Source organism: Panicum virgatum, chromosome 6N (assembly GCF_016808335.1).
Source record: "Panicum virgatum strain AP13 chromosome 6N, P.virgatum_v5, whole genome shotgun sequence".
NCBI lineage: Eukaryota > Viridiplantae > Streptophyta > Magnoliopsida > Poales > Poaceae > Panicum > Panicum virgatum.
Window position 1 is genome coordinate 3,061,812 of NC_053150.1, and position 14,489 is coordinate 3,076,300.

The 14,489-nt window shown below is 43.4% G+C and overlaps 2 protein-coding genes and 1 long non-coding RNA gene across 3 annotated transcripts; 2 read left to right on the forward strand and 1 right to left on the reverse strand.

Moving 5' to 3' along the window:
- Positions 1–2,258: 2,258 nt before the first annotated feature.
- LOC120679757 lies at positions 2,259–6,159 on the forward strand. The gene is made up of 8 exons (XM_039961414.1): positions 2,259–2,352; positions 2,512–2,697; positions 2,804–2,811; positions 3,598–3,655; positions 4,539–4,645; positions 4,735–4,821; positions 5,140–5,929; positions 6,025–6,159. Coding segments are annotated over exons 1-8 (1,332 nt in total). The 3' UTR covers positions 6,027–6,159.
- Positions 6,160–6,757: 598 nt separating this feature from the next.
- On the reverse strand, positions 6,758–7,999 carry LOC120677580. Its single transcript, XR_005676365.1, has 2 exons — positions 7,815–7,999; positions 6,758–7,743 (listed from the first exon to the last, which is right to left on the reverse strand). It is a non-coding gene; the product is annotated as an uncharacterized LOC120677580 (long non-coding RNA).
- A 1,460-nt stretch (positions 8,000–9,459) lies between these two features.
- LOC120679760 lies at positions 9,460–11,401 on the forward strand. The gene is made up of 3 exons (XM_039961415.1): positions 9,460–9,489; positions 9,734–10,197; positions 10,942–11,401. The coding sequence occupies exons 1-3, from the start codon at positions 9,460–9,462 to the stop codon at positions 11,060–11,062; spliced, it is 615 nt and encodes a 204-aa protein (XP_039817349.1). The 3' UTR covers positions 11,063–11,401.
- The last annotated feature ends 3,088 nt before the right edge of the window (positions 11,402–14,489 follow it).

Genomic DNA, 14,489 nt, shown 5'->3' on the forward strand with positions numbered 1-14,489 from the left:
TTGAGGCCAATAGACTTTCTTTCCACTTTTTCAATCAGAAACTCCTCCGTAGTGAGACGTATCAAGGAATCTCTGATGCACTTGGTAGAGGTGCCTCAACGGGTAAGGATGTAGGGGTCAAAACAGTGCTGCCTTCTTCTTATCCAGGCAGCAGACGCAATCTGAATCAGAACTATCATGATTGCTTGGCCATTACTAGAGTCTATGGTTGTCCCACTTTGTTCACAACTTTCACTTGCAATGCTAACTGGCCAGAGGTTGAAGAGGCATTGAGATGTGAGCCTGGCCAAAAACCTCCTGATCGTGCCGATATCACCAGCCGTGTATTCCACATGAAACTAAAAGAATATATAGAGGATATTAGGAGCGGAGAAGCGTACGGCCCTGTCACAGCATGTGAGAATTTAAAATTGCAACATTTTGTCTTCTACCCTGCTCATAAAGCAAACTGTCTAGACATTACCATTGTTTTGTTTGTTTGTAGTTGCTGATACTATAGAGTTCCAAAAAAGAGGCCTCCCTCATTCTCATATCCTTATTTGGCAAGCTGATAGTGACCGCGAACCTTCAGCCGCCTTTGTGGATCAGTTTATATCTGCTGAGTTGCCTGATCCAAAAGAAGATCCGCTAGGTTTTGTGTTGGTGCAGGAATTCATGATGCATGGCCCTTGTGGTGACCTTAACCCAAATTGCCCATGTATGAAGGATGGAAAGTGTTCCAAAAGATTTCCAAAGACTTTCCAAGATAAGACCACATTCGATGCAGACGGATTTCCTATTTACCGACAGCGAGATACCGGTGTGAGGGCCCAAAAAAATGGTGTGGATCTTGACAATAGATGGGTTGTGCCCCACAACCTTGGAATACTTAAGAAATTCCAAGCGCACATCAATGTCGAAGCTTGCAATCAATCTTACCTTATTAAGTATCTTTTCAAGTATTGTCACAAAGGTGCTGATGCTGCAAGGCTGGGAGTTGCTCCTCATAGTTCTGCAACCGGGGATACAGACCCAAACAATAGTTCCGATGTTGATGAGATTGCTGAATACATTAAATCAAGGTACCTTTCGTGGTGTGAGGCTGTGTGGCGATTATTTGGGTTTGAGATACATGAGAAATTCCCAGCAGTTGAGAGGCTGCATGTGCACTTGCCGGGTATGAATATAGTTGCTCTATCGGAGTAAGATGATCTGGAGGGGTTGTGGATGATCCTGATTCAAGCAAGAGCACATTGACAGAGTGGTTTGTTGCTAATCAAAGATTCCCAGCAGCACGAAAGTACATGTATTGTGAGTTCCCAAACTACTACACTTGGAACAACAAGAACAAGACATGGGAGGGTCATAGGCGAGGGACCAAAATTGGCAGGTTGCGTTTTATTCATCCGGGTGTTGGTGATGCATTTTACCTTAGGATGCTGCTTATGGTTGTTAGAGGTGCCCTTAGCTATGCAGATGTTAGAACCTATGAAGGTATTGTATACAACACGTTTAGAGAGGCCTGCCAGGCACGTGAACTCATTGGTGATGATAGTGAATGGACATCTCTATTTGATGAGGCTATTCGGTGGGCAAGTCCGTTTCAGCTTAGAAGTATATTCATGACAGTTTTAGTATACTGCGACGTAGGCAATGTGAGGGCGCTTTTTGATGCCTACTGGAAATATCTTGCTGTTGATATCAAATATAAGATCCGCAAAAATATCGGCAATCCTGCGTATGCTGTTTCGGACAGCGTGCTATTGTCAAGTCTGTTGACAGAACTCTCAGCAATGTTTTCAAATAATGGCCTGTCTATAAGCTCCTATGATGTGCCTCAGCCTTGTGACCTTGCACACGTTGAAGGTTCTAATAGACTGATTCTTGAAGAATTAGCGTATGACAAGACTGCCTTGTGTGCTGAAGCAACATCTATGGCTTTAGCGCTTAATAGGGAACAACGAGCTATCTATGACACTGTCGTACGCAGTGTTTGCCAAAGACAATCGTTTGTATATTTCATAGCCGGTCATGGTGGCACGGGAAAAACCTTTCTATGGAGGACGATTCTTGCACGGTTGAGGTCCCAAGATCATATAGTTTTGGCCGTTGCGTCTTCAGGAGTTGCTGCTTTGTTGATGCCCGGAGGGCGAACAGCGCATTCACGATTTAGAATACCGCTGGATATACATGATAGAAGTATGTGCAGCATATGTAAAGGCACTATATTAGCTGGCCTGATACAAAAGACATCCCTTATTATTTGGGATGAAGCGCCAATGGCTCATAGATTTTGCTTTGAGGCACTAGACCGAACTCTAAGAGATCTGCTCTCCGCTGATGACCCTTCCAATGCAGCGAAGCCCTTTGGCGGTATGCCTATACTGTTAGGAGGTGATTTCAGGCAAGTTCTCCCTGTTATTCAGGGAGCAGACCGTTGTCAAATATTGAATGCCTCGTTGATCAGATCACCTCTTTGGAAATATGTGGTGGTACTGAAATTAACAGTTAACATGCGCCTTTCTAACCCAGCACTGAGCGCTGTTGAGAAGGCGCGTATGGTCCAGTTTGCACAATGGGTGTTGGATGTAGGTGAGGGAAAAGTTCCAGCACGCAGAAAAGACGGAGAGTCAGAAGATACATGGATTAGCATACCTGATGATATAGTTAGATTCTCGGAGGCTGGGAAACCTTCTGCAATTATCGATGCTATTTACGGTGACTTTGACAATGCTTTCTACTCTGTGCCCTACCTAGCTTAGAGATGTATAGTCTGTCCCGTTAACACGGTTGTTGATGAGTTGAATGAAATTATGGTGGGCAGGGTGCCTGGTGAGTCTAAAGAATATAGGAGCTTTGATCAGATTGCAAACTCCATAGAGATGCCTTCTGACTATGAACTGCTATACCCGCCTGAAGTACTCAATTCTATAGTTCTAAATAACTATCCACAGCATTGCCTTTTGCTCAAGGTTAATGTTCCCGTAGTGCTCTTAAGGAACATTGACCAAGCTCAGGGGCTTTGCAATGGAACAAGGCTGCTTATTAGAAGACTAGGGGATCACATTCTTGAGGCTGAAATCATGATTGGAAACCGCATTGGTGCATTGGTAGGGATACCTAGAACAGTTCTCAATGGCACAAGCCCGCGTTGGCCTTTCACATTGCAGCGCCGTCAGTTTCCTATTAGAGTCTGCTATGCCATGACAATAAACAAATGTCAGGGCCAAACACTCAGCCATGTAGGTGTGTATATGCGGGAACCAGTTTTCACTCATGGACAGCTGTATGTTGCCATATCAAGGGTGACATCCCGTGAGGGCCTGACTGTGGTTATTGAAGATGAGAAGGGAACTGCTACAACAACCACAAGAAATATTATTTATAGAGAAATCTTAGAGTCTATATAACTTTTTGTTATACAAGCTACTGTGACATGCTGCACAGATGCTCTATTTGCTATTTCCACATTTTTTTTTCTGTGCTCCCCCTTTCTCATATAACATGTTAAGAATGTGGTTACATTACAGGATTGTTTTCTGTTTACCTCTTCTGCTCGCATTGCACAGTTGCTTTCTATTTCACACTCTAACTGGTATTTGTGAATTGTGTATGTAGGATGGCCTGCATTCCGCTGAAGAAAGTCTGTCCACACCATTTGCGCTGGAAAGTGAAGGTCAGAGCTGTTCGTTTCTGCGAAAAGTTCACTAATGATCAGCCTCCAAAACTCTCAAGATTCGAATTCATTATGCTCGATGAGGAGGTATAATCTACTATGCCCAGTAGCAATGCTTCTCACACTTTGGTTTGTGCCTTTCATCACACTAATGCTATATATCTATAACTAGAATGTTGCCATGGAGGCTGCAGTCCCACCAAAATGGATTGATGAGCAAAGGGCTAAGCTTGCAGAAGACAGGGTCTATACCATACAATACTTCGAGGTCTGCAATGCGAGAGCGATATATCGGCCTGTCGATCACCCGTACATGGCTCGCTTCACCAAACACACGAAGATCAATGAAGTCACTGCAGTACCATCACAATGCAGATTTCTCAGTGGACCTTGCATGGACCAGTCAGCATGAACCAGGTAAAGATTTCTCAGCTCTCTGTACTCCAGTTACAGTTAGCTGCATTATCCAACACTACAATGCAGATTCATCCTTCTTCACTAATTTGTGTTCACCATGTCGAATGACTTATAATTATTCTGCATGACCATCTGGACTAATGCACATGTTGTTCGTTTTCAAAACAAGAACATGACCTCTGCTGAAAACAAAGAAGCCCAGCTCCATGTACCCGTCCAAGATTTGCATGATGATGTCGATCATGGGATCAAAACAACCGAAGGCCATGTATGTAGCATCATCTGAAAAAAGCTACCTTTCTTTGTCACTTTCTCTGGATCTTTGCAGCAAACAAACTATTGACTTCTTTCCTTTTTAATGTGTTGCCAAAAGATGGACAGTTCGCAACACGCCGCAATCAATGCGCAGCCTTTCTTGCATGCCCCTATTCTGAACAAGGCAGAGATGGAACACTGGCTCTTCCAGATCTGCGATGCAGCTTGGGAGCAGATGTGCCCGCCGATCTTTTCGATCGCGCCACTGCCAGCAACTTCAAGCCACCCTCTCCTGGTGAAGGTGTCAAAAAAGAAACGGTAATCAACATCTTTCATTTGTACCAAGCTTGGATGTTCCTCAATTCTGACTAACACACCTGTTATCCCTCTGTACATTGCCTCAACAGGTGCTTCTGTGCTTGGATGATAAGAAATCATTTCACGATCTCTCCAATGATTCTCTCTTCACTTCACCTGTCATCATCAAGCCTGAGGTGCACACCCACTTCCTTTGTTAAGTGTATCCAAAAACAAATCTTCCTCTAAGATAATTTCCCTTCTACACTGCCCTGGGATTTTTTCTACACGTCCTTAGCTATTACCTGTGCAATCTCTCTACCTCTGTTAGTTCTGCGCACAGATCCATTGCACACGTTAAGCAGCACACAAAATACTCATTGAATCCATAGGACTGCTGCTTTGTTGCTGGTTCATGCATGACATATTGTGATCATATTATCTATTTATTTTAGCCTTAAACACTGATACCAAGGAGGAAGCAGTGAAACAAATTTTGTGTATTCCTTCCACAGATACATGAGAGTGTTTATGTCTCTCGACATCTCATCCTGGGCCAAGTTATGGAGAAGCTGAAACTCAAAGTGCACAGCTCAGGCTATGATTCTACCTTCCAGCCACTCAACATGGAAACAGCATGGCTGCATGTTGATTTGCCATGCGGAAACAAACCTGGAGCAGATTCAACCACTGTCATCTTCGGTGACCCACAACCTTCTCGCATTGAAGCTGATGAGAGCGCGTGCCAGGCAGTCCTCAATTACTATTGCAACGTTAGAGATGTGAGCATCAATGACTTCAGTCATGGCATCCTCAAAATGAAACAGCATGAACTGGATGCAAGCAACTTCTTTTGTGCTGCCATGCAAGATAGAGTGGTCCGTCTGGTTCTGGAAAGGGATGCTGCTATCTCTGCTATTGAAAAGCATAGAGAGAACATGGATATCAAGACCTATCCTTTAAGTGAGGCATTCATTAAGAAGAAACAAGACGAGCTCAACAATGATTGCTTCTATGAAATTCTGCAAGACAAGATCAATAAGCTGCTTCAGGATCGTAATGTTCAGAAACAGCGGTACACCAACATGATCAATGACCTCGCCTCTATCTGTGACAGCTTTGGCTATCTGCTGCCAATTCAGAAGGTTCACAGTGATGAGGCCATTTCTGCAGACACAGAGACTGGATTCATATTCACCAGCAACAAAACCAATCCATCTCGCTCTGATCAGCTTGCTTTGCCTCTCCTCAAGCTCCTTCGTGATGGGATCATCTATGAGACCAAGCACGCTACCACTCCATTCTGTACGTTACTTTCCTTATGCAATACCATCTGTTTATATGCCTGCTTAATATCTCCTCACCTAACTGATCCTCAATTGAACTAAATATCCTTGCAGGAGGAGGCCAGTGTTCTGTCCATTGTATATAGCCACTCGCTGCTGGTACCTCTGTCCTGTAGAAACAGAGACAGCAGCCGCCTCTCCATCTAGAGATGGATTCTTTTGCGTGCCACAGCATCTAGCACGATTAACTATGGTATATCACTTCTTCTGGTAGCTGTGTTTGTCAAATAATAGCACCACAACAGCTAGACCAGTATTCTTTTGGGTGTTAACAGCACCATGGTAATTAGGCCACTATTCTTTTGGGTATTCTGCTATGAAACACCGTTGACAACACCAATCCAAACTATGCTTCAGAGGACAACTTTATGTCGGCTCTACACACAGAGTCTTAGAAACCGGCTTTAGGATCATGCCAAAGTGCCACAGCCGAGTTCCTAGGTCACCTTTTCGGCTGAAGATGGTGCTGAATAGCAGGCTGTTGATTTCTCCTTGCTGGTTTCGCCTTTGTGTGTGTTTAGTCGACAAAAAATGTTGTTGCAGCTACCGCTCATGGTGTATGTGGTTTGTACTAGCGTACATTGCCTGTACTGCACGACTATGCCTGTTGGATATAGCTACAAATTCCTGAGCAAACCTGTATCGCAGTAACTAATCTATGTGGTGCCTATCATGCTTCAGGCTGCAGCTTAGTTATCAAAACTCTGTGTTGTCCTGTCTATAAACTTTTTTGCTTTGTGCAACCTGCTAACTGACATGCGCCTAAACATTTAAATGCCAGTATATATGCAATCAGAGATACAATAGTCACACCAATTCTTGAATCTTTGCAACCATCACACTGGGAATATCAATTGCAACAATACTTCACATAGTCCAATATATGGATACGCGTACATGTAGTCTTACATGATAATACAGGAAACATAGCATACAAAATCAACTAGGCTTGGCTGCCCGTTCACAGGCATATAGGTGGTTACTGCATATTCTATTTTGCCAAAAGAACACCTTCACGAACTCAAGTCTCATCCATGAACTCGCTAGCCAGCTCTTGCACCGCAGAAGTGCCAGCCCAAACATTCTCCTCTGCAAACACAGCGGCTCCATGAGCAAGCAGACCAATCGAATCCCTCGGGCAACCACCAACAGTGTCAAGAGTGATACTTTCCAGCACCTTCTGAACCATCTCCAAATGATCAAGTCAGTGAGCCCAACCAGAACTAAGAAGCCTATTTTTCGTGCGAAGAATGTCATTCTCCTTTCGGAGACCTTCAGCCTCGCTGAAATTGAAATCATAGACCATGACACCAAAATCGCATTTTGCTACAAGAATCAGTGCCTTTGCTGCGCCCTCCTCGGCTCCCTCCTTGGTCCACTCCATGGCCCGTTGCCTCAAGAAGAGTGTAATCGTCAATCGCATCTGGTAAGGGAACAATCACAAAACCGGTCGCCACATAGAGGCCATCAACACTTCTGAAGGAATGAAAAGGCGTGGAACCCTCTAAAGCCTTTACCACTTCACTCAAAATCGCATGAGCAGATACACAGGCAGCAACACCTCCTCCTACAGCGATACAAAATCACAACAATTGCTAAAGAAAGTAAAGCACAGCATAATACAAATTCAGAGTCAGATTACCGACCCAAATGGCCACTATGCACAGCAGGAACGCCGGCCATCTCCTCACCGCCGTGAGTCTCGGAGCCACACCTCTCCCACTGCTCCGACGCCGAAAAGAAAAAAGAACAGCCTTCTCCTTTGGTTTGCCGCTGCTGGAAAAACCAAGCATTATATCAGATCCCTTGCCTTGCCTTTGACGAAACCAAAGGCAGAAACCAACCTTCTTGAAACCGCCTCTGTCCCATCGCCGTCAGCTAACTGACTTGCTTCACACAACATCACGCAGGTAACGGTCCAGCCCAGAAACGATATCGCCGCCCAGAACAATTCTGCGGCCCATACAAGTGCAGCTTCCGGCCCATGGATTCCGCAATTCCGACTGCGCGCGGCGGAGCGCGCTGCTGTCCTAGTTGTACATAAAGCAGCAGATTCATGTCGCGGCCTTCCTGTCCGTCACCGGCGTGCTCATCGGCATCTTCAAGACCCTCCTCTCACTCAAGTGACACTTCTAGAGATGCCACGATTGGCTGTTGCTGTCACCATTTGAAATTCGCCATGTGTAACATGCTTTCTTCTTATTTTGTTGTTTTGTTAGGTTTAAAAAGAACACAGTTGTACTACTCCCTCCATGTCGAAAAGAGTGCAACTCTCGCTTTCCGAGAAGTTAAATAATTTGAACTTTGACCAAATTTATACAAAATAGTATTAATATTTATGTTACAAAACATATATTATTAGATTAATCATGCAATGTATTTTCATACTAAATCTATGTAAAGACATTAATATTTCTAATTTTTATATAAATTGATTAAATTTGAAATTATTTGATTTCTTGCACACGCTATGCTTGATGACAATATACAAATAGCGAAGTATTCGGGCTGCAAATTTCAAACCTGGCCGGTCTAGTTGGATGGGCACGGTTTTCAGGGACTGAAAAGGGCGTAAAGTACCGTTTTGTCTTCCTGTTTTCTCGTGCTAGCCCAGCCCAGTGGAGCACCGGGTCCACACATCACCATGCTTCCGATTCGTCACCGCTCACCGCTCACCCATCAGAATCGCCTCCGCTGCAGCTGCGGCCGTCTTCTCAATTCTCATCAAGTCATCAGTCATCACATCCGCCTCGCCTTCTCTCCTCCAAGGCACTGTCGTATCCTTGCACTTGGGATGCCCTCCCACCTCTCAGCAACCACACTCGCCAGTCGCACACCAAAATTATAAAAAAAAAGATTACAAAGATTTGTAGCACCAAATAGATATACTATAAAAATATATATTTAATAAAAAATTTAATAATACTTATTTACTATCATAAATGTTAGTACTTTATTATATAAACTTCTCAAATTTGAAATATTTTTGACTCTCCAAAAAAATTGTAATAACTTACAATTTGGAACGGATGGAGTAATAAACTTGGCTGCGTACCAGGATATGGTTTGCTATCCTCCTATTGTGCGAATGTGAAATGTCTATAGGTCTAGTATCCTTTACATGTCCTAGGATATGTGAATAACATTCCGATAAATTCCTTGTATGATCTGAAAGAACTGGCAGTCCCTTATTTAGTCTTGAAAAACTGAAACTCCTATTTTTAGCCCTATTTTTATCTTCTATCTCTTATATAGCCCTGTCGTGACATCTGTTGGCCTGCTGTGACTAGGCCTAACGGAGCTCGCCAGCAGAAGTCACGGCAGGCCATACAAGAGATATAGAAGATAAAAACAAGGTTAAAGAAGAAAGTTTGAGCTTTTCAAGACTAAAGAAGAGACTGCCATTTCTTTAAAGATTATACAAGAAATTTACCCATAAGATTCTTGTCACGCTGATCATCAATGTGGATCCTGCCAGGGAGGTGCACAATGCTGAGAATATCTGTTCAAGACTTCAATGTACCAGTATCGTAGTGCCGTTGAATACTATCTGGGCTGCACATTTCAGACCGTCAGGTCTGATCCGTCGTAGTGGGCTGAAAAATGATGAAAGCGCATACTTTCCTTTCAGCCCTGGGCCAAGGGGACGACGGTTGGCCGCCTGTGGGCCTGCCTCAGTTTCGGCCCAGCGTGCATTCACCAGGCTGCACCGGCATGGCATTTTTCGGCCTGGAACCTCAGGCCCATGAGGCCCACCAGCTAGGGGCCTTTTACGAACTGTCTGGTGGGGTGGGGTGGTGGATTCGTCCGTCCTCCCTGTTCCGATCCGTCTTCGCCGGCGAGCACCATCACCACCATGGCCGCCGCCGCCGCCACAGCCGTCTCCTCGCCGCGCCCTTCTCCCCTCCCTCAGCCCACGACCAACGCGACCTTCGTTTCGTTCCCGCGGCGGCCGCTCCCCGCCGCCACCTCCCTCGCGCTCTCCGCCCCATCCCCGCTGTGCGTGCGGGGATCGGCGCTGGTGCCGGCGGCCAACCCCAAGTACCACAACGCCAAGGCGGACGCGGGCGACGAGGACGTGGACGGGGAGGAGCTCCTGCGGCGGTTCACGTGGCAGGTGTCGCGCGCGGGCGTCATGGAGGAGATCAGGCGGCGGCGGAGGCACGAGGACGCGCGGGACAAGCGCAAGCGCAAGGCCCGGTCCGCGGCCCGGAAGTTCCGCCGGAGGTGCGTCCCCTACCCCGATCGATGCTCCCCGTCGTGATCTCGCTAAGCTTCAAATTGATCGGTATCATCATTTTGTCGGTTTGTGCTTATGTTGCTTGAATAGTTGGATGGTCTAGCCCATCGTTGTGTATTCTGTCTTTTAGAATTTTGGGTGCCATGATCAAATGTTGATTACTGTTTCTCCATTCTTTTTGTTGAATTGTAGGCTACTTTTGAATTCTTATAAGTTGAGCGTTAATCAGAAATGAGAGTTCTAGGCTGCTATTCGATCACATATACCTGATAAGTGATAACAGTAATGTATCAGCCAACTTTGTCAGGCAGCACTGTAGCATTCGAACCAGTACAGATCAGTTTCGAATGGAAATAATTGCAACGTTGAGCATGTGATATGATCCTTTCAGAGTCCTATATTTGTCATTGGTATTTAAGCAGTTTCCTAGACCATTGTCTTTTATGTATGAGGAGATTATACTGTTACCATTCATGATCATTCTTTCTGAAAAATAGTTCTATCTTGATCCCCGAATGCACCGACTGTCCATCCCTGACAAGTGCAAGTTTAACAAAATGCCTTGTCAGATTTCCATTATCGAATCATGCAGCAAACATCATACTAGCTTATACTGAATTTTGAAATGTGTAAGATGAGGGACTGCACTTGGCCATTTTCGGAATACGTCAATTTCATTTCGATTGTAGCAAACTCCTGACTCGTAGCTGGTCCCAACCATTCTATTGCAGGCGCTTCAAAGGTCCATATCCGTTGGATGATAAACAGGGGCTGAAGGAGCAGAGCAATGACGACGATGAGGAGAATGACAACTGGGAGCTCCCTGGTGGAGAGTTGCCTTCTTACAGATAAAGAGAGAATCGAGAAACTGGGCATGGTATTGCCTGCCGAAGAGTTTCAACACTTCAGCTCAGCTCTTTTTGGTTAGCTAGAGGAAATTGAGTAGATGTTACCGAATGATCATGTCTAAGTAGCTGATTGGTTAGCAAAGCACGGTAGCCTGATGTAAAGCTTTGTTCTGTTTGTTTAGGAGTATGTCTCAAGTGCAGAGCTTCCTAACTGTGCTGCCTGCAAATACTGTGATCTCCCTTGTGTTCTTGTGGGTTGATGTACTGGACAGGGAAAGAGACTAATGACCGGTGTGTTCTCAGAAGAACTAAATATTATTATGATGATGCTACTTATTTGTTTTTTCGAAGCGAGGCACTGTCCCCAATTCCATTACAAGAACGGAATTACAGCAGAAAAGAGTTCAGAGAACAGAACCAGCAGGCGGGAGGAAAAGTACCAACTAGCCTGATATTCAGGTTTGGCGAGCAGCTAAGACTAGTCTAAAAGCCTAGGATTCCTAGGATTAAACCAACCAGCGCAACGATTATTACAAGGTTCAAACAAAGACCTCACAGACAGAAACGACAGGCCAAGTTAACTATTGCTGAAGCAAAATGATATGCGAAAGGATTGGAGTTGGGCCACAAAGGAGCGCATACCCTCATTCTTCCTCCTCTGCATCTTCTTCAGGGGGGCATCAAGAGTAACCTTGTGTTTGGATCGCCAGCTTGTTGCACCAAGACCTTCTGAGCGCAAGCCATCACAACTTTAACTCCCTCCAACAGTCTTCCTTGAAAGTCTGAGTTATACAGACCTGCCCAATAGTTCATGAAAGAGCAAGCATGAAGCAAAATTTCTGCAGGATGTCTTCTGCACTTCCAGATAGCCCAGCAAACAGCTGAGAAACCAAAATGATGTACATTTTGCCCCTGGGGCAACTAGTTTGTAATCCAAATTTTGTACTGTGTACAATTTCTAGGAGTAGAGGATGTGCCCAAGCAGAAGCCAATTAGAACCCACACACATTTGCTTACGGGACATTGAAAAAATAGGTGATCAATTGTTTCAAGTTGATTACAGAACATACAAGAAGGATTACCAGGCCACTTCCTTTTAACCAAATTATCTTTAGTAAGGATAGCATCTTTTTCTAACAACCAAGTAAAGATTTTAATTTTATATGGCAATTTGGCTCTCCAGATATGATTGTAAGAGTTTGTAGTTCTCTCAGAAGATAAATGATTATAGACAGATTTGGTAGTAAATGATTTCTTAGTGTTCCACCTCCACAAAATGATATCATCCTGATTTTCAAAGGAGAAAGAAAATACCTTATCCACCAGAATTAACCATTCCTCAAATAAAAGAGGAGTCAGCCATCTACTGAAAGTAAGACGACCTCTCCTTGACAGTACCTCATGAACTGTAATCCCTTTATTCTCACTTAACTCAAAGAGAACAGGATGATCTATGCAAAGGGGCTTATCATGAAGCCAATTGTCCTCCCAAAAGAGTGATTTCTTCCCATTTTTTGTTTGTATTTTCCTTCCTCTAAGATAAATATGTCTGATTTTCAGCAGATTTGACCACACAGGTGAGTCATCAAGTCTATGTTTAACAGTGCTGATAGAGGCATTTCTAAGATACTTATTTTTTATTAAAGTTTGCCATAGTCCATCTTCCTTTTCTAACTTCCACCACTATTTGCACAGAAGGCTAATGTTCATTTTGAATATATCTTTAATTCCTAGTCCTCCTTTCTTCTTATCTAAACAGATCACATCCCATTTCACAAGGTGATATTTTTTCCTTGTCCCACCTCCTTGCCAAAAGAATGTTCTTCTCTGTTTGTCAAGAGCTTTGATTACAGTTTTAGGGAGAAGATACATTGACATGTGATAAATAAATGAACTGGACAGACTAGAGTTGATCAGTGTAGTTCTTCCAGCAATGGAAAGAGAACTACCTTTCCATGTTGCTAACTTTTTCTCATTCTTTTCTATTAGAGGTGTCCAATCAGCCACATGAAGTTTATATGGACTAACTGGAACTCCAAGATATTTGATTGGGAAACTGGCAGTTTGGCAATTGAAAAGATCAGCATATATAATATTTTTTTTCATCGTCTCCATTTATCAAAATCACCTCACTTTTATCAAAATTGATTTTGAGACCAAACATTAACTCATACAGATAAAGAAGCAATTTCATGTTTCTGGCCATATTAAGATCATCTTTAAGACACACAATGGTGTCATCAGCATATTGCAAGATTGCCACACCTTTTTCAACTAAATTGGCAGCCAAGCCACAAATGAGGTCATTTCTCTGAGCTTTTCTCACCATCCTTGCTAGGCAGTCAGCCACAAAATTAAAAAGAGTTGGAGAGAGAGGGTCACCCTGTCTTACTCCTTTATGACTTGTAAAGTAAGGGCCGGTTGAGTTATTAATCTTCACACTAACAGTACCACCCTTAACCACTTGTCTTACCCAGGTACACCATTTCTCAGAGAATCCTCTCATTTCAAGATTTCTGAACAAAAAGTCCCAACATACTTTATCATAGGCTTTTTCAAAGTCCAACTTAAGGATCACACCACATTGCTTAGCTCTTTTTGTTTCATGTAAAATCTCATGTAAGCTCATAATTCCTGACATGATATTTCTTCCTTGCATGAAGGCCGTTTGTACAGGAAGAATAAGTCTTTCATTTAAAGCATCAAGTCTTCTTGTGAGGACCTTAGTTATCCACTTATAAAGACAGTTCAGCAGGCATATTGGCCTGAATTGCTGAATCTTTTCTGCATCAACCACTTTTGGTAGCAAAGTTATGACTCCATAGTTTAGCCTGCTAACATCTAGCAGTCCATTATAAAAGTCATCAAACAGCTGTACAATGTCATTTTTCACAACTTCCCAACAACTTTGGTAAAATTCAATTGGAATACTGTCTGCACCAGCAGCTTTATTTTTCTCCATTTCAAATAAAGCTTCTTTAATCTCCTCTTCAGAAAAAGGCTGGGTTAGGATTTCATTTTCAAAATCTTGCACCAATTCATTCTCATCCCATAGATCAGGGTCCAAAGGAAAAGAGTGTCCTTGTTCTGGACCAAACAAGGTTTTATAATATTCAGTGGCATGAGCTAGTAGATTGCTATCTCCTTCAATTATCTCATCTTCCTTTTTGAAGGAAAGAATTATATTTTTTTTCTCTTTCTACCATTAGAAACTCTATAAACAAACTCAGTGTTATTGTCACCCTCGTGTAACCATTTTTCATGGGATCTTTTAAACCAATATAATTCCTCTTCTTCAAGAATCATGAGCAGTTGGCTTTGAATCTCCACTTTCCTCTGAATTTGTTGAGGAAGTAAAGAGCCTTCTTCTTCCAACTATTCCAGTGAGAGGAGTTCTTCTTGTAGAAGCATTTTTCTCTTCCTCCTCTCAC

Bases quoted from the DNA above. Each gene is read 5' to 3' on its own strand.
- LOC120679757 (XM_039961414.1), top strand. From the start codon at position 2,259: ATGGCTCATAGATTTTGCTTTGAGGCACTAGACCGAACTCTAAGAGAT. The intron at 2,353-2,511 runs GTATGCCTATAC...TTTCTAACCCAG, and splicing joins TGCAGCGAAGCCCTTTGGCG to CACTGAGCGCTGTTGAGAAG. The intron at 4,646-4,734 runs GTAATCAACATC...TTGCCTCAACAG, and splicing joins AAGGTGTCAAAAAAGAAACG to GTGCTTCTGTGCTTGGATGA.
- LOC120679760 (XM_039961415.1), top strand. From the start codon at position 9,460: ATGCTGAGAATATCTGTTCAAGACTTCAAT. The intron at 9,490-9,733 runs GTACCAGTATCG...CCCACCAGCTAG, and splicing joins TATCTGTTCAAGACTTCAAT to GGGCCTTTTACGAACTGTCT. The intron at 10,198-10,941 runs GTGCGTCCCCTA...ATTCTATTGCAG, and splicing joins GCCCGGAAGTTCCGCCGGAG to GCGCTTCAAAGGTCCATATC.